Raw genomic sequence first — 26,759 nt, 5'->3', positions numbered from 1 at the left:
GAGTGTAAGTGCAGTCACTCCAGGTTAGAGAGCTAAATGATCAGCTTTGTGTCAAAGTTCTACAGGCTCAAGTCATCAGACTTTTCCTGGTGCAGTATAGAAACTTAGCTAATCATTCTGGCAAGTTGGAAATGGTTCAAAAGTCTGATTTGTGACAAATATATGGCTGAATGAAGAGCCTATCTTTATTTGAACGGGAGAACAGAGTTTACCGGAATTCAATTGGAGTCTCAAAATTTTATTAGTTAAATGGGGTGAGTGGAACTATGAGAAAGTATTATGATTGGCATTAAACTAGACATTTTTTTCCCTCTATTTGAAACTCACACACTCACTTTGTATCCGTGGGGACTTGAATTCTTGACCTTGAAGTACAACTAGGCTAATGCTTTTAGTAACTTAATATTATACTCAATTTACATTGCTATGGCACTTGGCAATATAAGAATTCTAGGGGAGCTTTATAGTTACCAGGAAAAAAATTATAGGGGAGCAGAGATCAAGAAGCGTAGGATACAATGGCCGGATGTATCTAATCAAGCAGCTTTGGAGGCGGCTCTATTTTGGAAACAGAATTACAAAGGCTCGAAAATGATATTACTATAAATCTAATGTTTTTTTTATCAAACTGCATATGGCTCATGTATTTCTATTTTTAGGTTAGTTTGGGTTGTGTATTTTCAGGGTAGTAGACTGCATGGCCCAAAATCAAGGACAATATGCAGATTTCGTCATGGGGTTCAATATGGTTGAAAAGAAACAAGATGAGAGCAAACAATATTTTATGGAACAAACCTCTTGATCACACTGAGAATTCAGAGAAAACTGAATAAAAACAAAAAGACAAGAACATAGAGAATACAGACATCTCATGACTTCACAATCATTATTTATTATTTATTTTTTATCTTTTTGATTAGTAAGATTGTAATAATGAGGAGTTCAAAAGGGGAACACATCCCTCACAATTAAATTTTGAGGTTCTCTCTTGACCAAATTTAGCTTACAGAACTTGAGGAAAAAAGACACAGACTGTTGTTCCCTTCCTAGATTTCCAAGATGCATTTGCTTCTATTCAGACTGTTCATCCCTTGTTCTCTTTCTTTGACAGGTAGGGAAATGAATTTGGGAAAGGATTTCTATGAAAAACAGCTAAAGCACTCCAAAGAATCAATGTCATCCAAATCACCTTTATGAATGAAAATATAACAGTAAATTGAACTGTAATAACACATATATTCACTCCTAGCCGAACCTGTCTCGACAAAAAGGTTGAGACTATGACCTTACTTCAAATTCCCCCGCTCGTGTGAGAGCCCGAAAACCTTTGTAATGGCGAGTAGGTAGACTCTTCAGGTCCAGTTTATCTATTTGCAGGCCAGAAAGAGCAACACCCATGATCCTGAAGCCCACTTGAAATGTAGGAAATACATGAAGGCGCTCTAAACCAGTCTCGAGCACTAATGTCCCAGACATTGAAGGGGCTTTATCTTTTGGGATGCATCCAATGGACCAAGAGCAAGTCTGTAAAAACATAACAAAAATCAGAATACCATCCAGAGAAGATACACCACATCCCCTGTTCTCAGTCTACAACTTCACAATCAAACCAGATACAGAAAGCCATCAAAAGCTGACAAAATGATTAAATAAGGCAAGAATGCAATTTTCCAATTTATTCAACCAAATGAGATTCTTATTATAGTTTACAATGGATACATAAAATATATGAACAATTACCAGCACCAAACTTAGTACCTTATTAGCAAGGATGTTTACTGTTCCATGATTTGAAGTTAGATCAGCTGATAAAATACAAGGAGGCAATTGGAATTGTACGGTTATTGAATCAATTTTCTTTCCAGGGTCACTTCGTATTCCAACTAACACGCTGACACGACATGTCCCAGAATCCGAGGTTAGCTGTGGCTTTACATATATTGGAGTATTTGTTAACTTTTTAACCCTGTAAAATGATGAATTCTTTTTTAGCTCATGTATTCAATAAAGCCACAGTCTAAAAACAATGGAAATCAAATTCTACTCTAAAAATTTTCCCCGTCAGTCTGTCACCTATCACATGTCCGACGGCACGTGTGCAAAAATATTTTGGTGCATATTATTGCCCATGATTAAAAACACTTAAATCTAATAAAACTATTGCCCCATTCAACTGAAAGATTGAAGACATAAATACGTAACAAAAGTCTCCTCAACCCCACTCACCTGTAACTCATGAGCTTAAACTGCCCATCGGGAGGCACAAAGGACAGAATTTGGTGTGATTCCCATGGACGAAACCGAACAGAAGGATGAAATCTCACATCGTTCAAAATTGAAGGATTTGCAAATGAAAGAGTCAGATCAGGAACACCTGAGAGATGGGAATTTACTTGAACTTCACCATATATCTCGCATTTCACCAGGGCCCCATCCCTGAGCAGCACAAGCAAAATGCATGTCAGCTAGCCTATAAGAACCAAATCTTGTTGTATAAGCAACCTGAACATATTACTGGAAATACTACACAAACAAGTTTCTAAGAGATGATCATCAAGAGTGACTATGTTATTGGAAGTCGCAAAATCAAATTCAACCATCAGATATAGATTACAGAATATAAATGTGAATACATCATCAAATCATTACTATCTCATTTGGAGTAGTGGAGGCAAAAGGAAGCAATATCATATTTCTCTTTATTTTTGGTCACTACCATTTACTAATATTCAGAGGGATATTGCTGTTAGTTTATTAATAATAAGACCCAAGAAATCTCGTTGAACTCGGTGCAGAAAAGGGGTTCAAGAGTCGTTTCCCTAAGATCTTTCAGATATTTGCCTGAAAATGACAAGGATCCGTGTTGAAGGATTTAAATATTAAAGTTACACCCTCTCTAACAGCTTAAGCTTTTGGAGTAGATGGTTATTAACAATCCGAAAGTTGATTTTTCAATCCCTTCTCCTAGTTAAAACTTCCTCTAATTCCGACATCTTAATCATAAAAATAAAATAATCAATGGGCTCCTTCACTAGGAGTCTCTCCCTGATGTTCTATCCTTGCATGCTCCCTTCATAAGTGACTCCTAATCCATACGCCAAACTTTGTTCCCCTAACTTGAGATGCAAATATGCTTGCTAAAGGTTTAGTTGGATCATTAGCATAGAAAGGTGACTACCAGTGAAATGCTCCAATCTTAAGACCCCCACGTTACCTGGACTAGTGTAAGTGTAATGGGTGTGGGTGCGGGTGCGGGTGTTGGACCCCTCGAATCCCAATTCTTAGGCTACAGGAATACAGGGTCCAAAAAGTTGGATACAGGTATGTGGAGATGGTACTCAATTGTTACTCAAATTAAATAGAATGATGGAAAAAGAAAAGGGTATCCATCTATCTCATAGATAGACAACTCCTCTGTACTTTTAAATTTTAGTTTTTTTTTTTTTTTTTTCATGCCACGTGAATGATCCAGGTGTCCAATTTGGGTTCATGTCTCGGAGACATATCCTGTACCCATATCCATGTGTCATGTCGACATGGGTATGTGAAGTGATAGGAGTCCATGTAACAAAGGATCCTAACAAGCTAAATCTCCTGGTAAACTAGGGAAAAAAAAATTCTCTTGGTGAGATGCACAACAAGAATTTGATCCGTTCTTCCATCTCCAATGCACTATGAATCAATTTGTCTGGAATAGCGAAAACTAGCATTCGAAATCATCTCCATGCTTGAGATTCTTCAAAGGCATACATGGGAGAATACAAAGTCTTCTGAAGGTACTCAATGGTAGTGATTTTGTGGCTCACTATTTCTTCTGAGAAAAGCTTCTCATGTTCTGATGTCAAACTTCACAGTTAAAATGATTCGTCTCCAGGGATTAACTGGATTAGAAAGAAATATGCTCACCTTTAAAAGTAGATTTCCAAAAACTCATCCTCTTTTGGTGCTTCCTTCTCTTGGGTCAACAGATTGCTAATTCATAAGTGAACTCACGTCTATAAGACAAGCAACTTCTGCATAAGATTTTTCTGGGAAACTAAAGCCACTAAGATTTACAGCAGTATTATCCATATTAAGTGTTTTCCCCTTCTAAATCAGGACATGTGAAAAAAATAAATAAATAAAAATGAGCTGTTTGTTATAAATGAATTGTTGATTTCGATATGTGGCTATTTTATGTTTCTTCATGTATCTCAAGTTATATTATTTGTACATTTAATTGCAACTTTGGCAGCTTGAAGGACTTGTTATAATTTATCTGCCTCTTGGTTCGCTCTTACCCTTATAAATTTTTCTTCTTCTTTTTTTCCTAGTTCTCTTAAAGTTTTCTTTCTTATTTTAATATATATTAAAAAAAGAAAGAAAGATAAACATTAAAAAGCTATCATTGGCATGTCATCCAAAATCCAGACCCTAAAAGAACAGCACCACAAACTGGATGATTTCCTATTACCACATCTTTAAACAATAAACACAGACTCACCAATGAGAATTACTGATGAAAAAGATTAAAATATATATATATATATAATATCTGATAACAGACCTGCTTATAATTGCATCCATTTCTTCAACAAGATCAACATAAACTTCATTGTTGGCATGCTTTAGGTCCGTTGTTCTCCATGGAACACAAGATGCTGTCGCACCGGGAAGGATGTTGCTCATGTTGGAACTGTTACCAGTGACAACACTCAGTACTTTGTTAACAATATTTGGAGGAGCTATCATCTCCCTCAGGATGTTAGGCTCTGTTGTGAGAGGGAACCCATTATCTATCATCTCATCCAGAAGCTGCAATTTACAAATACCAACAAAATTATAAGTTGTTCCTAATTCTAGGAAACTGAACATGTCGATATGATTATGATCTAACTGATTGTTATTGTACAGTCAGTGCCAAAGGTCTTGCATTAATACCTCATATACAATAACAAAGTTGTCCTTTATTACATCTTCATTCAATCCCCCTAGATAGTCTGAAAGGACATCAGCTACTCTGCAAAGGAACTAAGGATAAAAAAATTATTAGACATCAGAGAGTTCAACGTTTCTTTTAGCATATATAATGAATGTTGCTAGTATATACACGTCATGGATAGAGAAGCATACAAAATTCAAGCATGTCAAACAAAATAATATGAGCTAATTCTAGCACCTAGTTCTTGCTTGAGACACAAACTTGATGCTCTATCTTTAGCCAATTACAATTGGAGTAGCTTAGCTACTCCACGAAAACAATTTACTACGCCAAATGGAAGGACCATGAGCAGTGTGCCTCCAACTTTTACCAATGAAATATTGGAAGAAAAACATCTCTAATGACTAATAATAGCATAAAGTTGCACACTCATACAGTCCCAAGTTAGGGTTCCTGTTGCTGCCACACTTAAAAAATAAGGTCTAAACAATTTCTCAAGAATTTTGAAGTGAAAGTAAATCTCACATTGGAGTCGTTCCTTATCAACCCTATTGCTACATTCCCTTTTCACAATCAACAAAAAGGATATCGAAACTTGAGTCATTACCATCAAAATCTTATATATTCCAGATTCAAATAAACTTAACTTTTCTAAAAATCAGCAAATGGGTATTTAAACTTGAGTCATTACCATCAAAATCTCATATATTCCAGGTTCAAATAAATTTAATTTTTCTAGACCACTATTATTGTTCTATTTCTTATATCAAAAGGCAACTAGACATATCAGTACATGCTATTATAAAAATTCTATCTTTTACTGCCAATCTCATATTTATTTTACATATCTAACAGATCTCTCAAACATGTAACAAGAACAAAAGTATATTAAATTTCTTTGCACGTCAGCATTCAAAAGGTAAAATTGTTCACATTGGCCAAAGTGCAATGGAAAATCTAACTAGCTCAATTGAACCTTCTCCAACGACGGAAGAGCTTATCGATGCAAGAAAAGATTAAAATGCCATTTGTAGTGACCATTTGATTGAGGTAGCACAACCCAAGTAACTAAACGCTGCATTTCCCAATAACTCTATATAATGATAAATTAGATGGACATATTCTAATAAAATTCTTTCTAGATGCCACTAATTATACCAACTGAGAGCCAAAAGAAAATGGTCTTTTTTTTTTTTTTGATAGAACCAAAAGAAAGTAGTTTACTTGCTACTGTTACTATTATGACACTAAAAGTTCATTATTAAATATATGTCCCGCCTATGTGGGTGCAGGGAGGGGAAGACTGGAGATAGTCCTAATCTTTGGCAAAATTGCACAAAGTTGATGCTATGAGACTTGAACCCACGTGCTAATGCTTAGCAGCCCAAGTTTTTACCAGTACACCAAGTAATGACCCTTTTTAATGTGAAACTACAATGAAATATAAAATAAAATAAAATACTTCAACTAAACCAAAATCCTATTACCGAAAATTCAAAAAAGAAAACAGTCGGGATTGCATGAATCATACCCTTGAATGTGGATAAAATGATACAGTTCATTTCCGTTTTCCCATTTTCAGAAACGTTCATCACATGACTGCACGTGTGTTCGTTACATATTGCTAAAAATGGCACATTTAAAGCTTGCTAAAGCTCATTGTTTGTGTAAGAAACTGAGCTCAAGCCAATGTCTCAATCTCATTTAATAATGAACTGAGCTTCAACAAGACAGGATTTGGTTTGATTAAGCTCAGTTCGGTTATGAAAATTAAGATACACATGCCAAGTTCTTATATTTCACCTTTTCCACAAGGCTCTTTTGAGTACTAATACTGGAAGTATATGGAATAATTTAATTTTTCTTGTGAATGACAAATATAATTTCTTAGATTTATGTGTACAAAGCTTCTTGGAAAATGAAAAAATAAAGTATTTTTTTAAGTAAAAAATAAATAAAAGAAAGAAAGAAAAGATGGTGCACAAGAGAGAGAAAATGGGCCACGGCGGCGAGCCGTTCTTCTTTACCTGATGAGCAGGTTTAGATGCCTCCTGTAGAGATATGTCAATTGCATTCTCATTGACCACGTAATAAAGTTGAGTAAATGAGTTTTGAGCAGAGTTGAGCTTATGTTTTGTGAAACCTTGGGAATCCAAGCCCCGCTTGAGCTTGAGCTTGAGCTTTAGCCGAGCCTGAACAGTCTATCCTTATTTATCTGATACTGTATTTGGCTCAGTTCACCAGTAGTCCTATTTCACCAATTACTGCTTAAATAAATGCAACATGGCCCCAGTAGCATACATTTAAGTAGGATCCACTTATCAAAACAAAGTCTAATGTATATATGAATCCTCATATGCCACTAGAAGCAACTCTTTATGGTGTCGAAAATCTACGCCTTGTGAGAACAAAGATGAAATAAAGAAAAAGCTCGTTAGCTAGTACTGGCCCTGAGTAAGCGGGATGTTGGAAGATGATGATTAGAAGCAGACCTAAAATTTGTCATTCTTTTGCACAAAATAGCTGTTGTATCCTCAGATTTGTTAGTTTAAGCTTGCCAACGATGTTATTAAGTTAATATGGAGGGTTGGTGGGGAATTGGACCCAATTGCACATGAAACCCAGAGCTGAGCCCAGCAATGATATTAGATTAATACCTCTGAATAAGGAACAAATAAGAGAAAGAAAACGGCATCAATCTCAACAAGATGAGACCAAGTTCAAGTTCTTACAATTGAAAGATTTTCAAGTAATGCATCTCTCATTAATTAGATCAAGAAATAATCACTATTTAAAAAAGAATATATTAGGACAGGATGCAACAACTCACCTCAATTCCCATTAAAGGTGGCATTTCAACTTGGGTGCATGCTAAAAAAGTTATACCCTCGCGAACAATTTGGAAAAGGTAATGTGTCGGTGAAGCAATTACAGGTGCAACCTATTAATTAATAGCAGATAAGTTAAACTGACATGAGCTGATAATCAAACATAAATACATACTGCAGTATGATAAACATAATGCACTTTGTACTTACAGGAAAAATAAAATAATAATAATAATGCACTTGGAACTTGAATCCCTCAAAATTGAAATGAAATGAGACCCAAATGCTTAGTAAAATGTTAACTACAAGTTAATTCTATCAATATTCACATCGGCACCAAATTAAGAAAAAAAATATTCATATAGGTACCTTGAAGGGATCACCTTGAGAGATTGCTTGCTCCCAAAACCAATCACAAATGGCCCGATCAACCCGGTGCCCCTTTAACTGTTTTTCTAGCATTACCTCCCTGCAAATACATATTCAAATCACAAAACAAATTTTTTTTTTTTCCTCATTTTAATACCCGTTAATTGGAATCACTGTAAGCATATCCAAACAAAGCACATCTTCTTCTTTTTCCCCAATTCAGAAGACCAAAACTAGTAAATATCAGCTTGATTCCAAGTCTTATCAGAATCTTATATATAGAGGCATAAGTAGGAATGGTAATTGTAAGATTTCAAGTTTTCTTTTGTTTTCCAATTATTTCTCAGCAACCCAATATCTCATTATGCAAAATCCGGCAAACCAATAAACAATTCGATATATACAATATGGATAATATATACAGACAGATCAAGAGACTGAATTCGGGAAACGAAGCTGTTTAGGGTTCATATGATTCTAAGTATGAAGATATTAAGAGAAAACGAGTGCTAAAGACATGATGAATGAAGAATTTGAAACTTACCCAGAATCTGAAAGAAGAAATATACACTGCAACATCTCTCTCTGGGATCGATTAAAACTAGTAACTTTGTTCCTTTCTCTTTCAACTCGAAGAGTGTGTGTGGTGGTGCGTTTAAACCTGAGTGTTTTTTATTCTTTCTGTATGGACTGGGCTTTAATTACAGGGCCGGGCTTCTCTACCTGGGCCGGGCTGTTTAGGGTTAATGAGTATTTTAATACCATATAATTTACATAAAAAGTAAAATTAATAAAAAAATAAAAACAAAGGCACGATTAGGGTTTTGTTCATCTCTTCAACGATACATAGATAGTTTGAGACAGAAATTGGAGGAATGGAGTTCCAGTTCTCGATTTTCATTGCTCTTCAACACAGTCGCACAAAGACAAAAGAAGATTTATGACGATTTATGACGTCAAATTAATTGATGGTAAGAAAGACTAAAACACCTTCTTTGTTATGTTCTTCGGTGCCTACTAGGAGCTTGTTTTGTTAGAAATTAATGTTACTGTGTATCGCTGAATCCCATTTTCTCTATTTAATCAAAATTCAATTTATCTACCAAAACAAAAAATTATGTGTTCACATCTTCATAGTATGCCTTTTAAGTTTGTATAAAGTAATCATTGGTCTAATTTTTCTATAGATTTCGAATATTTTATGTCATTTGGATTATATTTTATGAGATTATCCATTGTATCAGTTTTCCAATTTGCTTTTACATACAAAATTCTCGAACACCAAGTGTTTGTCAAAAGTACTGTGTGGGGGGTCTATTTTCATACAAAGGCCAGTCACATTTAACTTCTATCTTCAGATGACTAGTAAAAAATTCTCAATAATCTCATATACTTTTTTTTTATTTTTATTTTATTTTTCGGTGCTCATGTATAACACATTCCCATTTTCAAAGCAAGACCTTAATTTTATACATAAAAATTAAATTCTCTAGTCACACTACTTTTAACACATTGATATACCATAAATTTTGCATTAAAGTATTCATTTTGATGTAGTAGAGTACCACTTCATTCTGTTGACTATTTGTCATTTGATAAAACTTAAAAATATACGTGGTAGGTTTTAAAAGTTGAATTTTAAATGTTAATGGTAAATCAAGTACTGATTTGATAATTGATTGAATTTTAAGTGTTTGTATTAAGTGATAAGTAAAATATATCTCCTTTCAAATTTTATTTCATTTTAAAGAAAACTTAATCTTGTAAGTGATACTCACATTGTGTTATCAAATACATTTAATTGAATAGCTACCTAATTTATTCGAAATTAAATATTAAATTGAGTTGTCAATGTTTTGAGTTACAGTATTTTTGGAGTGAGTTTGACTAGCACTTTTGGAGAAACAAGACTTTAGTAACATAGCCCAAGGAAATGTTGATTTTGTTTTCTTTTTTAATACGAGGTGGGGTATGGATTTGCTTAGAAGGTTATTGTAATTTCAACAATACGGTTGAGAAAATATCTTTTTGGATCATTATAAAACATCCCTATTTTCCTTGTATGCAAGACAGAGACCTGGCATAACTGAAATTTTCCACAAGAAATAGTTCCAAGAATTTGTGGGTGAATACAAGCTTTGGTGGTTCTCCCCGTCATATGCGTACTCTATAAATTTTTACCTATGCTATCGATTTTTGCATTACAGAACAATGGCTTCAATTTCAAACCACGAGGGATCTTCAAAGCAAGTGAAAAATTATTTCAGCAAGGGAGATAGGATCAGCAACTTGCCAGACTCCCTTATTGTTCACATTCTCTCTTTCCTTCCTACAAAATACGCTGTTCAAACCAGCATACTCTCATCAAGATGGAAGCATATTTGGGCTTCTGTTCCTGCCCTAGACTTTGATGTGAACTTGAGATTTTTTCCTGTTGAAATATCTAATTCAAGTAAGAGTTATTCCAACTTCATGAGCTTTGTTGACCGAGTACTTTTCAATCATGAATTGTCCTGCATTCAGAAGTTCCGTTTATCCTGTGTTGGGTACAAACGCATTGATTTATCAAGAATATATACATGGATAAGTATAGCCATCAAACGTGGTGTTGAAGAACTTGATATACAGATTGAATCACCCCAGGAACATTTAGACTTACCTTTAAGCCTCTTCACTTGCCCAACACTGGTGGTCTTGAAACTAGGAAAAGAAGTTAGATTCAATGTTCCTTGCTCAGCCCATTTCAGAAGTCTCAAAATCCTCCATCTTTCAATTGAATATCTATGCGATGACTTGGCTCAAAATCACTCGGCGCAAAATCTCTTTCGTAACTGCCCTGTTCTTGAAGATCTGTTCATGGAAGGAATTGTTCCGAATAATAATGAAGAACTAGTTTTTGACATCTCCACCCCCACTATGAAGAGATTAGGATTAAAATTTACTGCAGAAGATTTTTTGGAAAATGGTGGCACCAAAATTGTGGTCAATGCACCAACACTCGAGTATCTAACTCTCCAAGATGATTGCTTGCCTTGCTTTGTGCTAAGCAACCTAACCTCGTTGGTTAAAGCAGATTTTATTGATGTTGGGTACTACTGGATGAAAAGTATGCAAACCAGAAAACATGCTGATCGTGTACTTGTGAATCTCAGAGAAATTTTGCGTGTCAAATATCTATCTCTTGGCGCTAGTACCATGCGGGTAAGTTTGCACTTCTTGTCTTGATAGTACTTTCTGAGTGTCAATTTTGTGAATCTCTTATATATAGACACTGATTAGGCTATTATGTTTCATACCTTATGAAGGTTCTTGACCATGCTGATGGTGGCAAACCGCTCTTGTTCCCTAATTTGATTCGTTTGGAGCTGTTTCTTTACGATCGCTATGACTTGGGACGTGTACTAGACTTGCTCAAAGGCATGCCTAAACTAGTACATCTTGTCTTGGATAAATTTAAGGTGACTATTAATGTAAAGAACAATTTGAAGTATGTGTGTAATTTTTGATTCACTATTTCTGAATTTCTTATTTCTGTCAATAGAGGCTTCCACGTAAGGATTTCAAATTTGTTGAACCAGAAGTGGTGCCTTGTTGTCTGTCCATGCATCTTCAAAAAATTGAATTTAGTGGATTTGCTGGGCTGGGAGATGAGCTGGAGCTGATGGCGTATTTTCTGAGAAATGCCAAAGTATTGCGAAAGATGAAAATTCATTCCTGGAATTCACAATATAAGCAAGAGAGGGTGTTTCTGCAGGAACTGGCAAAGTTTCCGAGGGGTTCTACCTGTCAAATTTTATTTTGTTAGAAAGTTTTCTGGTGTGTTGTTTTTGCTACAATTAATCCTAACGAGGAGGTGGTGATTATTATTATTATTATTATTATTAAACCTATTTTCAATTCATTTATATTGAAAGATGGAAATATAAAATTTGGAGTATTTTTGTCTTAACAATTTCAATTTTTCTTGCTTTACTGTTTAAAAATGCGATTTATATTGAAATTGAACGAAATAGAATCCATTGTTTGTTCCAAGTTGATGGTTGTGACATGAGACAAACATTGTGTTTGAATCCTCTATTGATTTGGCCAAAAGAGAAAAAAGCCGTATTCTAACTTATTTCTTTTAAGGATAAATTTGGGTGGATTTCTGATATCAGTGTATAAATCAAATGATATATCAAATTTAGCATTGAGGAAAAGACAAAATAATGAAGTGTTTTTTTTTTCCCCCCCTGATTTCTAAGTAAATTTCAATTTATTAATTTCTATCAAAATTACGTTAAGCCACTGAGGGCTTTCTTTTTAACCATCCATACCAAATAATGCCCCCAAAGAGTTCTTTTTAACCATTCATAACTCTTTTAGTCCCCAAATAATGCCATCAAAAATTGTTTTAAAATTAAAACTTCCTTTCCCATTAATTATTTAGAGAGAGAAATTATTAGAGAGGGGGGGGGGGGGGTTGAATGTAATTTTGGTGCCCTCAATTTCTTCAGAAAAATCAATGATTAACAATTTGATCTCAAGAAGTTATGGTTACAGAAACAAATCAGAATGCCGTGAAATTGCATTTAGGTTAGGTTTTCATTCTGAAATTCCAAACCGAATGATACATACATATACATAACTATGTATACCAAGAGAGAGTATTAAAACTGTTGATTGGGGGGGTGGGGGGTGGAGGTTGGGAGGCCCGCGCGAGAGAGTTCTGCAAAGTAAGCAGCGTCAACACTCGGCCAGCCTATGACCCCTTCAAAAATTCTTGCGCACTACGTGTTTGGGCGCGGCGAGCAGTTCTCACCACTCGTTTTGTTTTCCTTACTCATTAGTTTAAGGCAATTTGAAACCTTCGCACTTCTTCGTTACTTATCCCGCTCAACTTGGAGGAGATGTTTTGCTGGATTTCGATGTGGGACGACTTTGCAATGACTATTTTTTTTTTTTTTCTTTGTTAATTTGTTTGATTGGAAGGAAGGAAATGACAGTTTTTATATATTTCTCACTAATATAGAGGAGATATTTTGCTGGATTTCGATGTGGGACACTTTGCGATGGCTATTTTTTTTTTTTTTCTTTTTTCTTTATTAATTTGTTTGATTGGAAGGAAGGAAAGAAGGAAATGATAGTTTTTATATATTTCTCACTAATATACCTTTGCTATACAAAGTTATAAAATTAATTAGTTTAAAATTATTTAAAATATTGAGCTCTACTAACAAGTTGTCTAAAATGAATGTTTTATACTTACATACGAAACGATTTTTTTTTTTTTTTTAAATGAATGTTTTTTTTTTTGGTACATACCAAACAATTAATTAATTTAAATTTATTTAATAATCACTATAGCTGTAAAACGCAATAGGGTTTTAACAAATTTTTAGGAAGGATAAAAATGAAAATTATAACAAATTTTGATAGTTATCCTTTTTTTTCTCCACTCTTTTTCCCAAATTTAGACGGAAAATGTATAGCAAGAGGGATGAAGCATCCCTCCTTGCTTCCTCCTCTCTTCCATTCCCTCCAACCAAACATAAAAACATTCATTCATCCCTTCTCCAATCCATCCCTCCAACCAAATTATAGCATTAGAGTTTATAGCTTAAAGAATGCATTATTACTAATTTATAGTCACCCAATCTACTCTCTAATACAAATATCATGATATATAGGTCTACATAATTCCCTGTTTTTTCTAATAATTTCTACATTATAAATTATTTACTATCTCTACAATATTCTAAAATCTTTTAACTCACCCTACAATATTAGAATCTTTCAACTCCCATAATAGTACACTATCTGTACAGAAATGTGGATGACCCTAAAAATAAACTCTACTCATGTCTCATGCCATGCAGAGAGAAAGACTTCCCTTGATATTTTGTTATTCTTGTCCTCAACTAATTATATATTATATAACATAAGCAAAACTGCTTTTAATTTAGTGGATGATATTACTATATGTCAATATTTAATTCGTTGATAATACCATATCATGAATACAACGGGAGGAATAAAGTATTTCTCCATACTCAGATGGCCTAATATAGTGTATCTACAAATGAAAAAATATTTTAATACTCCTAGATATATTTGATCCGACCCCAAAAAAAACTGCTTTTAGTTTGCTTCAATGATTTATTGATTATTAGTTCTAACAATTTTATTAGTAGCTTGTTTTTAGATTGAAATAGTTTATTTATTCCTTTTTTTCACTTTTTAGTAGATATATTTGATCCGACCCCAAAAAAAAAAAAAAAAAAATTCAGTGGGGGCGTCACTAAAAAAAATAAGACTAATTTATTTAAGTTGAATAATAATAAGACTATTTTTTTTTTGAACCATGATAATAAATATAAAAAACTTAATGTTGATTAATAGTATTTTCATTCAATAGATTTATAATTATTTTCGATGAGTTTTCACCTTTTAAAAATTTTGCATCACATCTTCGATGCGATTAAATATACTTCTCTTAATATATATATATATATATATATATATATATAAATAATATGCCTCTATGTTTTCTTTGTTTTTTAAAGAATACAAATAAGAAATAAAAGCTATTAGACATGATTCTTTCTCCTTTTTCTCCCATCTTTGTACTGAATTTTAAGACCAAAGATATTTTTATAATTTTGTAGGAGTATTTATACAATTATTAAAAGATAGACATACAAAACTAAAATAACAGAGAGTTGAGTTAACATAGACATGATTACTTATTCTTAATGACCTAAAATAGAATCTTATTCAGAAAATTTGAAAGAGGAGGGAGCATGTTGAAATGAAAGAGAAGGAAAAGGATGTGAGAGAAAGAAATAATGATAATAAAAAATATAACAAGAGGGAAATATGAAACTTTTTATAATTCCCACCTTATATAATGATAGAAAATGAATAAAAAACATGAAATGACAAGAGGAGGGAGAAGAAAAAAAAAATGAGATAAGTAATATATTGAAATAAAAATTTCTATTGGTCCACTTTTAAATTTCATTATTGAAAGGAATAAAAAATTTAGGAATTGTAATATATAGAAATAGAAAATTTTTGGTGCCTTTCTAAAATTGAGATAAGTATAAAATTTTTTGAGCCTATCATTAAATTTCTAAATTGAAAGAAAATAATAATTTTAGAAAAATTATAATATATAATTGAGGAATTACTATCGTTTGGGTAGACCGCTTGTCTAAGGAGGTCCCCCTTCCTATAAAGCCAAGTCTATATCCCTTACTGTTATTAGTCAAAAGGGTACCACACAAATAAACGAAATCGGTTCCAAATATTCTAAATTATCTTCTTAACTAATCTTGAATTACTCCACCAAAAAAGCAACTTAGAGAGACACTCAAAGATTGACCATGGTTAGGTGGTTCCACGAACATACGCTCTTTGCCACTCGTCACGAAAAGGTCCCTACTCCACTCTACTAGATGTTGACACTTGGAGTACCCGTACATGCCGGGATTGACACGCCGACAAAAAAAAGGCCCCACTATATCTTCATAAAACGGTGGACCCCATTCAAAAAGTAATGGGCATGCCACATGGCATCTAATTGCATACGTGGCAATTCCATAGCGATTTCTTAACAAGCAGTATATTTTCACGCTTTTGTTTTTCCTTGGTTGCCCTTGGTCGGTCAGAGTTGGCGACTCGCCTACGCGGTGGTGGTGAGAGAGATAAGTCTCAATCAGGCACTACTAAATGTCCACTTTACCCTTTCATGAATATACTATTTTCTTCTTTTGATTTCCTTCTTTATCTCTGTTCTCTTTTTTTTCTTTTTTTTGTCAATTTATTTTTATTATTATATGAGAAGGGAAGCTTCGTGAGACTGTGAGAGTGATCTATATTATATACATCAAGCATTTAATATTAAAATACCCCTTATGTGAAGCATGACCCACTCAAAAATTGTGTCAAGGCGCGTGATATCATTTCTACTTTCCTTAGTTTATGGATAGGGTGAACCAAAGAATCTTTTGGTATATTCGATGCTTACCATGTTCTAATTCATTTTCCTTGCACTGCCCAATTTTCCACGATTCTCTCCCGGAAACATCAACCACCCTCGTAACGGTCCCATATATTATTTATTACTATTATTATTATTATTATTATTATAATATACCGACTTTCCATAGATCTCTGCCCGTTTAGGAAGTTTCGCGAGAGTGTAGTATTAGCTACAGCCGAGGACACTGTATCTCTAATAATATCACGGATTATGCACCGTTGATCTGTTATTTAGCCCCAACTCAACATGATGGTTGCTGAGTGATTGCATGTATTTTGAATTTTAAGATTATTTTAGAGTTCAAAGTGACTACAAACTAGTTAATTTATTGTTCATTCTAACAAGATCACAGAGTTTGTAAGATAGAAAACTGTGTTGGGTTCACAGGCAATCAAATCCCTTTATTTAAGGATAACGTTTGACTAATACTTGATTTGTTATTAATTAATTTTGTTTCCGTTTTTTCGTGCACCGGCAAATTTTCTAGAATATTGTCTCGAGAAACAAACAACCACCATCGGATTATAATTGAGCCACATGTACGGTTAGATTTCTTTGAAAGACGAAGTAATGAAGAGAGGCGACGTCGTTTAGTAAAGATTTGATTCCATGCAAATATCAAGTTTCTTTATTTGTCCCTAACCAAAATTACATTTTCCTTATATGTCATTTTGCCTATATAAGCATGCCCACCCCAAACCTCAAACATCACCGAATTTCTTCATTCTCATCTTTGCTTCATAACAGTCTCTCAAAACTCTTTCTTTCTCTCTCTCTCTAAAAACATTCATTTTCTCTCACTTCTTTTTGTGAACCCAAATGGCTCATAATCTTGTTAATGGTACCACTACTCTGGCCAAGGCTGCCAGCATATCGAGCCGAGCCTACGTGACGTTCTTGGCCGGTAACGGTGACTACGTGAAGGGTGTGGTTGGTCTGGCCAAGGGACTCAGGAAGGTAAAAACTGCTTACCCATTAGTGGTGGCGGTTTTGCCTGACGTACCGGAGGAGCACCGCCGCATACTGGTGTCTCAGGGCTGCATCGTCCGGGAGATTGAGCCGGTGCACCCGCCGGAGAATCAGACCGAATTCGCCATGCCCTATTACGTCATCAACTACTCCAAGCTTCGCATTTGGGAGGTAATAATATTACCTTACCACAAGTCTTATTTCCTTTTTTGGTGGTTTGCATATATATATATATATATAAAACGGGTTTTTAATTGAGATATGTTGGTTTGAAATTACAGTTTGTGGAGTACAGTAAGATGATATACTTGGACGGAGACATACAAGTGTTTGAGAACATTGACCACCTCTTTGACTTACCAAATGGCTATTTCTATGCTGTGATGGACTGCTTCTGTGAGAAAACATGGAGTCACACCCCACAGTACAAGGTTAGGTACTGCCAACAGTGCCCTAACAAGGTCCAATGGCCTTCCGAGTTGGGCCCAAAGCCTCCTCTCTACTTCAACGCTGGCTTTTTTGTGTATGAGCCCAGCCTCTCCACCTATGATGACCTCTTGAAGGCACTCAAAGTTGCAACTCCTACCCCTTTTGCTGAGCAGGTAACTAGCCTCACCTCCAAGGCTATTTATGTCAATTTTCAACTGTGGATTTCATTTACCAAATATATATATATTATTTGGGGGTGTTTAATGTTCTTTATGTGTACTTGCAGGACTTCTTGAACATGTTCTTTAGGGACAAATATAGACCCATCTCTTCGGAGTACAACCTTGTTTTGGCGATGCTGTGGCGTCACCCAGAGAACATTGACCTCAACAACGTGAAAGTTGTTCACTATTGTGCTGCAGTAAGTTGATATCATTTTTTTATTTTTCATTCCAATTTCATAAATATATTAGTACTTAATTTGTCAAAATTCTGAGAGGGTAAATTTGTCATTTTGATTTGCAGGGTTCAAAGCCATGGAGGTACACTGGGGAAGAAGAGAACATGGAAAGGGAAGACATTAAAATGCTAGTGAAGATGTGGCAGGATATATATGATGATGAGACTTTGGATTACAAGCCTAATGGAACTGAAGCTGGTGGTGCTGTTGATTTGATGGCGGCGTTGTCCAAAGCCCGCGGTGGTTTCCACCACGTTTCCGCCCCATCTGCAGCCTAATTTATTTGTGAAAATATATACTTTTAAGTTGAACTGTCACTCGTCTTGAACCAATAGACGCAGTTGATATTCGACATGAAAAGCAAATACTCTTTATTTTGTTATTCTTTTGATTTTTATTTGTAGAGTTTTTGGATTAAGGTTGTGGTTGTCTAATTAGAAGTATTGTGTCTTTGTATTATTTTTTTTTTGGTTTTCCTAGAGTGGTGTTCTGTTGGGTATGTTAATTTTTTGACACATACCCTATATTATTATTACGAAAATGAATTCCTCCATTTCTTCTTTTTGACTGTAATTCATCTTTTTATATGCTTGTTTGATTGGTTCTTTCTCCATCTTAATCTTGTTTTCTATGAGAACATAAGCCAAAAACTGAATCGTAATTGAGCCATGTTTATGAACATAAGTTTCAATTACCATAATCAATATTGTTTTCCTAAACATTCAAGAACCTAACAACTTTGAATGATAAGTTGTTTAGAATTATTGATTCTAAAACTTCTAAATAATACCCTAGCAAATTGGGATACTTTGGAAAATGTAACTCACAATTTCATTCCTTAAAATCAATGGCAAAAAGTTTGCTCAAAGAATTAGGCTCAACAATAACAAAATTAGCAGAGCTAGGCTATCTTTGTACATGAAAATTAATAACATTAGTTATGAGAAAAATGTGAGAAATATTGAAATTATATTTTGATTAATAAATGAAAAAAAATGAAATGACAATAATGGTAGTGAAAACTATTTTAATGAACAAATAATAATTTGCAGACCTAACTACCATCAGCTGTCTTGAAGTTTATAAGTTGAAAATCATTTACGTTTAATGAATTTCCACCACATCCTTTTTCATATATTTTGACTTTCATAAAGACAAATTTAAAATTAACAAAGTTTATTAAAAATACTAGCATTTACTTCTCTTTCTTCCATTTACTCCCATTTTTAAAAGAACCACAAACTCATCAAAGCTTTAATAAATTCCTGGAACTCCTTCCACTCCCTTTCTTTTCCTATCAAAATTTTATACTACAAAAAAAATAATAAAAAAATAAAAAATACATATCGTTAATTATATCTTCTTTCATTTCTTAGTGGTCCAAATAGAAATCAATGAGTGATAGTTGCTCACTCCAAGTCCCTTCCATGTCTTGCCTTTCCATCCGTTAATTTTTCCTAAAATTTCTTTTGAATTAAGGACAAACTACTTAACTTTATTGATTACTGAATTAAGAATGTGTCCCATATTAATTCATTTTTAATAATTACTACAATTCCATTTTACTATTTTTAAACTCATTCCAATCATTTATTAAAATAGTCTATTCCCTCTCAATCCATGTTTGGATGAGTAATTTTTTTTTTTTCTTTATTAATTGATACTTATACACACGTACCTATACTAAGACACGAACCCCCTAATACTATTTACACGTTGGAGAGGAGTAGATACGAAAAGAACTGATCATCAGACTCTATTAATATGCCTATCAAAACACTTAAGTTTATTGAGGGCAATTTTTATGAATAAGTTAAACTAATTTTATCTTATGATGCATTTTTACTGAACAAACAATAAATTATTATTCTAAATTTGCCATTGGCACCATAATTCAAAGCAAGAAAAGAATATTTTCTAATCAAGAAAAGAATATTCTCTCCCTTCCAGAAAGCAAGTCTAAATCCCACATTATTAGTCAAAATGGTACCACACTCCCACATATTTGTGTTAAACAAAAAGTCGGTTCAAAACATTATCCTATCCTTCAATCACTCCGCCAAGAAAAGCAACTAACATAACGACCACGACTCGATTGAGCATGGGTTAGGTTTCTCTGAGAGATGGTGACACTTGGAAAGCGGTACACGAGCCGGGATTGATACGCCGACATTAAATGGGCCCACTTTATCTTCCCAAATCGGTGGGACCCCATTTCATCCACCGCTCATTTGAATAGTATACAATAAACGTATTGGACCTCCACGTGGCTATTTCTTTTCAAGTAGTAAATTACACCGCTTTTGTTTTTCCTAGGTTGCCCTTGGTCGGGGAGATTAGGCGCGTTGGTGACGTAATTCAATCACAAAAAAATGTTTTTATATATTTTGTATATTATAATATGCCCACTTTACCCTTTCATTAATATAATATATATTTTCCTTTTTTTAAGTCCCAAGGTGCATAAACGACTCATATATAAACTTCAAATAAATGCAAACATTCACAATTTATCTTTTGCAGAACTTAAAAAATAATATCATATGTATTAATGGTATGATAATTCTTTATGAATGAGACCAGACTACACTTCTTGGATAAGATTTGAGGTACGTGTTTTGAATGTGATGTGGCTTTAATTAAAAAATGAATATGTTTTCAATTTGAATAGACATTATATTTCTCTTTATATCGAAGTATTAACAAATTTAAGCTCTATTTACATTAAGAAAGTAAACTTAACAAAAAATTAAATTAAGAAAGCAGACAAATTCAAAGATGAGCAGATGATTCCGATCATATATTCTTTTTGTTTCAAAAAAAAAATTGTGACTTTCGTTTTGAGACAGAAGGAGTATATATATATATTCCACACACTTATATATGTATATGTATGTATTCGTCTGAATTATTCATTGAAGGAGAAGTAAGAACAAACATTAAATTAGGTTTCTCTCTTTAACTTTCTTTTATATGCTTTATAATTTCAAGAAGTTTTAAGTGAATTATGTACTTATATAATAATTCAAACTTAAAATTTGGTTGAGAAAATTATGATTCTTATTGAAGGGAAAAAGTTGACTCCTAAAACATCTCTCAAAGAGTTATGAGTTTCAAATTTTACCATAAATAATTATTCCTATTTTTTTCTCAATCCTGCCATCTATTCTTTGTACAAAATCGCTTCAGAATATACAAAGAAAAGTTGCCAAACTTGCCATATTATCGGCTACAAAATTGCCATATCATGCATATGTCATGTAATTCAAGTTATTTTTATGACACAATATTTTGTGATGTTTAGCATTTTTCAATTTTTTTTTTTTGCTTAGACCAATTACTATAATTTGATTATTTGTCTATTCTAAAAGATTTCTAGATAAAACCCTTATATATATATATATATATACACACACACACACACATAGATTAGGTTAATGTTAACGTGCGTCCCAATTACTAGGAAAGAAATTCATAAACGTAAAAAAATATGTGACAAACCCTCAAATTCATTTTTCTTTCCATTTTCCATGTTTATGGATAATATGGAACAAGAATCTCTTGGTATATTTATTTGTTACAACTTACGTGTGTAATTATATTTAATTATTTTGTTTCTTTTTTCTTGCACCGACCAATTTTTGAGGATTTTCTCCCGAAAAATAAACACCAAACGGTCAAATCAAATCTCAGCAACAGATCAAATGTTTTCTTTAAGGTGTTGGTTGTCTAATTAGAAGTATTGTGTCTTTGTATTAATTTTTTTTTTTGCTTTTCGTAGAGTGGTGTTCTGTTGGGTATGTTAATTTTTTGAGACATACCCTATATTATTATTAAGAAAATGAATACCATTTGAATGGTTAAGAAATGTTTAATCCATTTCTTCTTTTTTACTTTAATTCATTATTGATTTCTTTCTCTAAATCTTGTTTTCTATGAGAACATAAGCCAAAACTGAATCATAATTGAGCCATGTTTATGAACATAAGTTTCAATTAGTCCATAATCAATATTGTGTTCCTAAACATTCAAGAACCTTAACAACTTTGAATGATTAGTTGTTCAGAATTGATTCTGAAATTTCTCATTAGTACCTTAACAATAGTACCTTCTAAATATCTTTTCATCTCATTGAAAGTAGGGACACAATGAAGTTGAAATTCAATCAATTCCAATATTGTTCCTTAAATCAATGGCAAGAAGTTTGCTCAAAGAATTAGGCTCAACAATAATAAAATTGGCAGAGCTAGGCTATCTTTTTTTTTTTTTTTGTTGGCGGGCATCGGAACTCACCTAGGCAGGGCTCCTTCGGAACCCACCTTAGACTACAAACCGGGGATGCTGTCGACGGGCCCACACCTTAGCAACAATTCCAGCTAAGGGTATCTTTGTACAAGAGAATTGATAACATTTTTTATGACAAAAATGTGAGTTGGGATGGTGTGTGATCACTAATCTAAATGGTACTGACTAATAAATGAAAAAGAAATGAAATGATAATAACAATAGTGATGTTTGTTAGACTACTAAATGAAAAAAAAAATGATAATAATCATATTTAAATAAGGGAATGAAAACTATTTTACTGAGAGTAATAATTACCTATTTGTTTATCCGAATAGCTTGATCTATTAATTCATTTAATGAAATTCCACCATATCCTTTTTCATATAGAGTAGTGATACATTTACCGAACTTAACCACCGAAAAAAATCACCGAATCCAACGTGGCTATGCCACGTAATAGGAGAGAGGCTAAAACGATTTCTTCTCTCTCCCCTCTTCGTTTAGGACTCTCTCACTCTCTAGACTCCCATCAATTATTATTTCTCTCTTTTCTCTTTCCAGTTGGCAACTTAATTTCTTGCACCATTTTCTATCTGAATCTAAATTTATAAGCCACCATTCGAAATACAACTGTTTTTGTTGTATTGAATTTGTGCCATGAATTTTTGTCTCTCCAGTGCAATCTCTGTAAATCTAAGGAATAAAAGTTTGCTCCCAAGTGGAGGTAGCAGACATTGGTAAGGCTATAAGTTATCTCAACCACCTAAGCATTCAACTAAGACTTCGATCCGAATTAGAAGAATTATGCACCTCTAACTCTTTACTAATATATTTCTTGGTTCAGAAAAAGGAAGAAAAAAAACAGGGTATAATCACCGGCCAGACTGCCATTGCCTTCAACATCTTTGCTTCACGTTGAATGTCATACATATTTTTGGAGACCTAAAACAACATACATGTTTACATAATTGGAACCAAAAAACAAAAACACTGTGACAAATTCTAAGCGGATGTTAAAATACTTTCATCCATAGAAGTTGTTAAATGACACCCTGTAAACCACTCTTGTTTCCTTGATATTTAGCTTGTAAATTCCTTCATCAATACAAATTCAGACATTATCTTCTTCAACTTGTCTTCTCTTGCTCTATCTACTTGGGCATAGCATCTGCTCCATTTAAAAATAAAAAAAAATTTATTTATTAGTTTCTCATCCAACTCTAAATTAAGCATAGGTTCCAAGGCAAGACATGTTTCCATGAAACATATATCATCTGCAAAACCTTCAAAGATTTGCTCACCAGTCACCGAAATTCTCGCGTAGATGTTTAGGAGACAATTAGCTGCTTGTATCCATTGTTTGATTTTAAGCACCAATTCTGCCTTAAAAAACTTTTTTAACAACTTAATGCCAAGCCGTTAAAAACTGTGTCCATGAAAGACTTCCAAATACGTACAGAAATCAGATAGAGAGGAGGAATAATCGATAAATGAAAGGAAATCTAGACGAGAGAGCGTCCCTAATGAAGAGGAAGAAAGAGAAGATAAACCGTTTTAGCTTCCCAGAAATTTTTAGTCTCCTACTTGAATGAGTTAATGAATTACGTGGTTATGCCATGTAGGATTCGACTATTAATTCGGTTACTTGGTTCGGTAAATGTATCATTATTCTTTCATATATTTTGATTTTCATAAAGTCAAATTTGAAATCAACAAAGTTTATTAAAAATACTAGCATTTACTTCTCTTTCTTCCATTTACTCCCATTTTTAAAAGAATGACAAAATCAACTCATCAAAACTTTAATAGACTCCTCCCTAAATCCTTCCACTCCCTTTCTTTTCCTTTCAAAATTTTACACTACATAAAAAAAACCATATCCTTATATTTTCTTTCATTTCTTAATTAGTGGTCCAAATAGAAATCAATGAGTGATAGTTGCTCATTCCAATTCCCTTCCCTGTCTTGCCTTTCCATCCACTAATTTTTCCTAAAATTTCTTTTGAATTTGGGACAAACTGCATAACTCTCTATTGATTACTGAATTAAGAGAGTGTCCCATATTAATTCATTTTTAATAATTACTACAGTTCCATTTTACTATTTTAAAACTTCTTTCAACCAATTATTACAATAGTCTATTTCCTCTCAATCCATATCTAGAGAAGTGATTTTTTTTTTTCCTTAATTGGTACTCATATACACATTTTCTCCGAGACTCAAATTCTTGATCTCTCTTTGAAAAGTAAGAATCTAATACTACAGTTAGACCACTAACTTGCTAGCTATGAAGTACGGACACGGATATGGGATACGGATACGACACGACACGGATACGGCGACACGGTAAATTTCAAAAAAATAGGACACGGACACGGTGGGGATACGCCTATAAAATTATATATATCTATATATATATATATATGTTCAAAATATAATTACTAGAATTTTGTACAGATAAATAAAACAACAACAAATAACAGAATCAATTTCAATAATTTCATCTCTGTTATAAGAAAAATATAGACAAGACAAAACAGAAAATAAATGAAAAATAAAGTTGATCCAAATTCCAAACGAAGATGTGCAAAAGAGACATAACTATAATGAACTAAATATGTATATGAATAAACATATATATTTTCAGTCTTTCACAAAGTTTTGTTCATGTAACTTATATATATATATCTTGTTCATGAAGAGAGATAATTGAAGAATATGAGAGACTGAGAGGAATGAGAAAATAAATTTTGTCTCACAAAAGTGTCGGACCGTGTGTCCGAGCCTCGGACACACGTATCCAATAAAAAATAATATTTGAACACTTTATAGAAGTGTCGGACACGTGTCCGAGCTTCGGACACGGGTGTCGATGTCCGAAAAGTATCCGACATGGGTACGGAACCCCTGAAAGGAGTGTCCGTGCTTCATAGCTTGCTAATGAGGAGTAAATATTGGAAGAGCCTGATCACTCGACTCTATTAATACACCTATCAAAACACTTAAGTTTATTGAGAGCAATTTTTATGAATAAGTGAAACTAATTTTATCTTATGATGCATTTTTACTGAACAAACAAATAATAAATTATCATTCCAAATTTGCCATTGGCACTATAATTCAAAGCAAAAAAAGAAAATTTTCTAAGCAAGAAAAGAATATTCTCTCCCTTCCAGAGAGAGCAAGTCTATATCCCACACTGTTGGTCAAAATGGTACCACACAACGGAGTATTTATTTAAACAAAAAGTCGGTTCAAAACATTATCCTATCCTTCAATTACCCCACCAAGAAAAGCAACTGACATAACTACCACGACTAGAAGATTGACCATGGTTACGTTTCTCTAGGAGATGGTGACACTTGGAAAGCTTACGCAACGCGGGATTCATACGCCGACATTAAATGGGCCCACTTCATCTTCACAAATCGGTGGGACCCCATTCAATCCACCTCTCATTTGAATAGTATACACTAATAAACGTATTGGACCTCCACGTGGCATCTGATTGTCTGCGTGCCAATTCCCTAGCTATTTCTTTTCAAGCACCAGTAAATTACACCGCTTTTGTTTTTCCTAGGTTGCCCTTGGCCGGTGAGATTTGGCGCGTTGGTGAGGTAATTCAAGCACAGAAAAATATTTTTATATATTTTGTATATTATAATATACCCACTTTACCCTTTCATTAATATAATATATATTTTCCCTCTTTTTTTTTTTTTTCTTTTTTTTTAACCCTTTTTAAGAGAAAGGAAGCTTCACGAGGATATATGAGTCGTGGATGCTGCTCCTTGAGACTGAAACTCAGAATCCTTGTGACATATATATATATATATATAAACTTCAAATAAATGCACACAATCACAATTTATCTTTTGCAGAACTTACAAAATAATATCATATGTATTAATGGTATGATAATTCTTTATGAATGAGACTACACGGATAAAATTCGAGGTATGTGTCTCGAATGTGATGTGATGTTAATTAAAAAATGAATACGTTTCAAATTTTAATAGATATTATATTTCTCTTTATTTTCTTATTGAAGTATGAACATATTTAAGCTCTATTTAAATTAAGAAAATAAACTTAACAAAAAAAAAATTAAATTAAGTAAGTAGACAAATTTAAAGATGAAAGGATTATTCCAATCATATACTCCTATTCGAAAAAGAAAGAATAAATAAAAAATAAGAACAAACATTAAATTAGGTTTCTCTCTCTATCTTTCTTTTATATGTTTTATAATTTCAAGAAATTTTAAGTGAATTATGCACTTATACAATTATTCAAACATAAAATTTGGTTGAGAAAATTATGATTCTTATTAAAGAGAAAGAGTTGACCACTAAAACATCTCTCAAATTTTACCATAAATAATTATTCCTATTTTTCCTCTCAATCCTACCATATTTTCTGTGTACAAAATCTCTTCAAAAATATACAAAGTTAAATTGCCATATCATA

The 26,759-nt window shown here is 33.3% G+C and overlaps 3 protein-coding genes and 1 non-coding gene across 4 annotated transcripts; 2 read left to right on the top strand and 2 right to left on the bottom strand.

Annotated features, from left to right (window-relative positions):
- Positions 1-872: 872 nt before the first annotated feature.
- LOC132299566 (AP-3 complex subunit mu) lies at positions 873-8,771 on the bottom strand. Its single transcript, XM_059796269.1, has 8 exons — positions 8,663-8,771; positions 8,119-8,218; positions 7,752-7,862; positions 4,921-5,010; positions 4,547-4,794; positions 2,227-2,436; positions 1,759-1,966; positions 873-1,524 (listed from the first exon to the last, which is right to left on the bottom strand). The coding sequence occupies exons 1-8, from the start codon at positions 8,695-8,697 to the stop codon at positions 1,279-1,281; spliced, it is 1,248 nt and encodes a 415-aa protein (XP_059652252.1). The 5' UTR covers positions 8,698-8,771; the 3' UTR covers positions 873-1,278.
- Positions 8,772-8,916: 145 nt separating this feature from the next.
- LOC132299565 (putative F-box/FBD/LRR-repeat protein At5g22670) lies at positions 8,917-12,070 on the top strand. Its single transcript, XM_059796268.1, has 4 exons — positions 8,917-9,089; positions 10,326-11,319; positions 11,424-11,576; positions 11,660-12,070. Exons 2-4 carry the CDS (start codon positions 10,330-10,332, stop codon positions 11,921-11,923), a joined length of 1,407 nt encoding a protein of 468 aa, XP_059652251.1. The 5' UTR covers positions 8,917-9,089; positions 10,326-10,329; the 3' UTR covers positions 11,924-12,070.
- A 728-nt stretch (positions 12,071-12,798) lies between these two features.
- LOC132301824 (U12 minor spliceosomal RNA) lies at positions 12,799-12,957 on the bottom strand. The gene has a single exon (XR_009480650.1). It is a non-coding gene; the product is annotated as a U12 minor spliceosomal RNA (small nuclear RNA).
- A 3,884-nt stretch (positions 12,958-16,841) lies between these two features.
- LOC132299564 (galactinol synthase 2-like) lies at positions 16,842-18,575 on the top strand. The gene is made up of 4 exons (XM_059796267.1): positions 16,842-17,284; positions 17,395-17,715; positions 17,829-17,963; positions 18,068-18,575. The coding sequence occupies exons 1-4, from the start codon at positions 16,964-16,966 to the stop codon at positions 18,278-18,280; spliced, it is 990 nt and encodes a 329-aa protein (XP_059652250.1). The 5' UTR covers positions 16,842-16,963; the 3' UTR covers positions 18,281-18,575.
- Positions 18,576-26,759: the final 8,184 nt, after the last annotated feature.

Source organism: Cornus florida, unplaced genomic scaffold, assembly GCF_030987335.1.
Source record: "Cornus florida cultivar Cherokee Brave unplaced genomic scaffold, ASM3098733v1 CherokeeBrave_3.0.0_Hap2_Chr03, whole genome shotgun sequence".
In the NCBI taxonomy this organism is placed as follows: domain Eukaryota; kingdom Viridiplantae; phylum Streptophyta; class Magnoliopsida; order Cornales; family Cornaceae; genus Cornus; species Cornus florida.
Note: the sequence above shows the minus strand (reverse complement) of the source record. Positions and strands in the feature narration are given on the sequence as shown.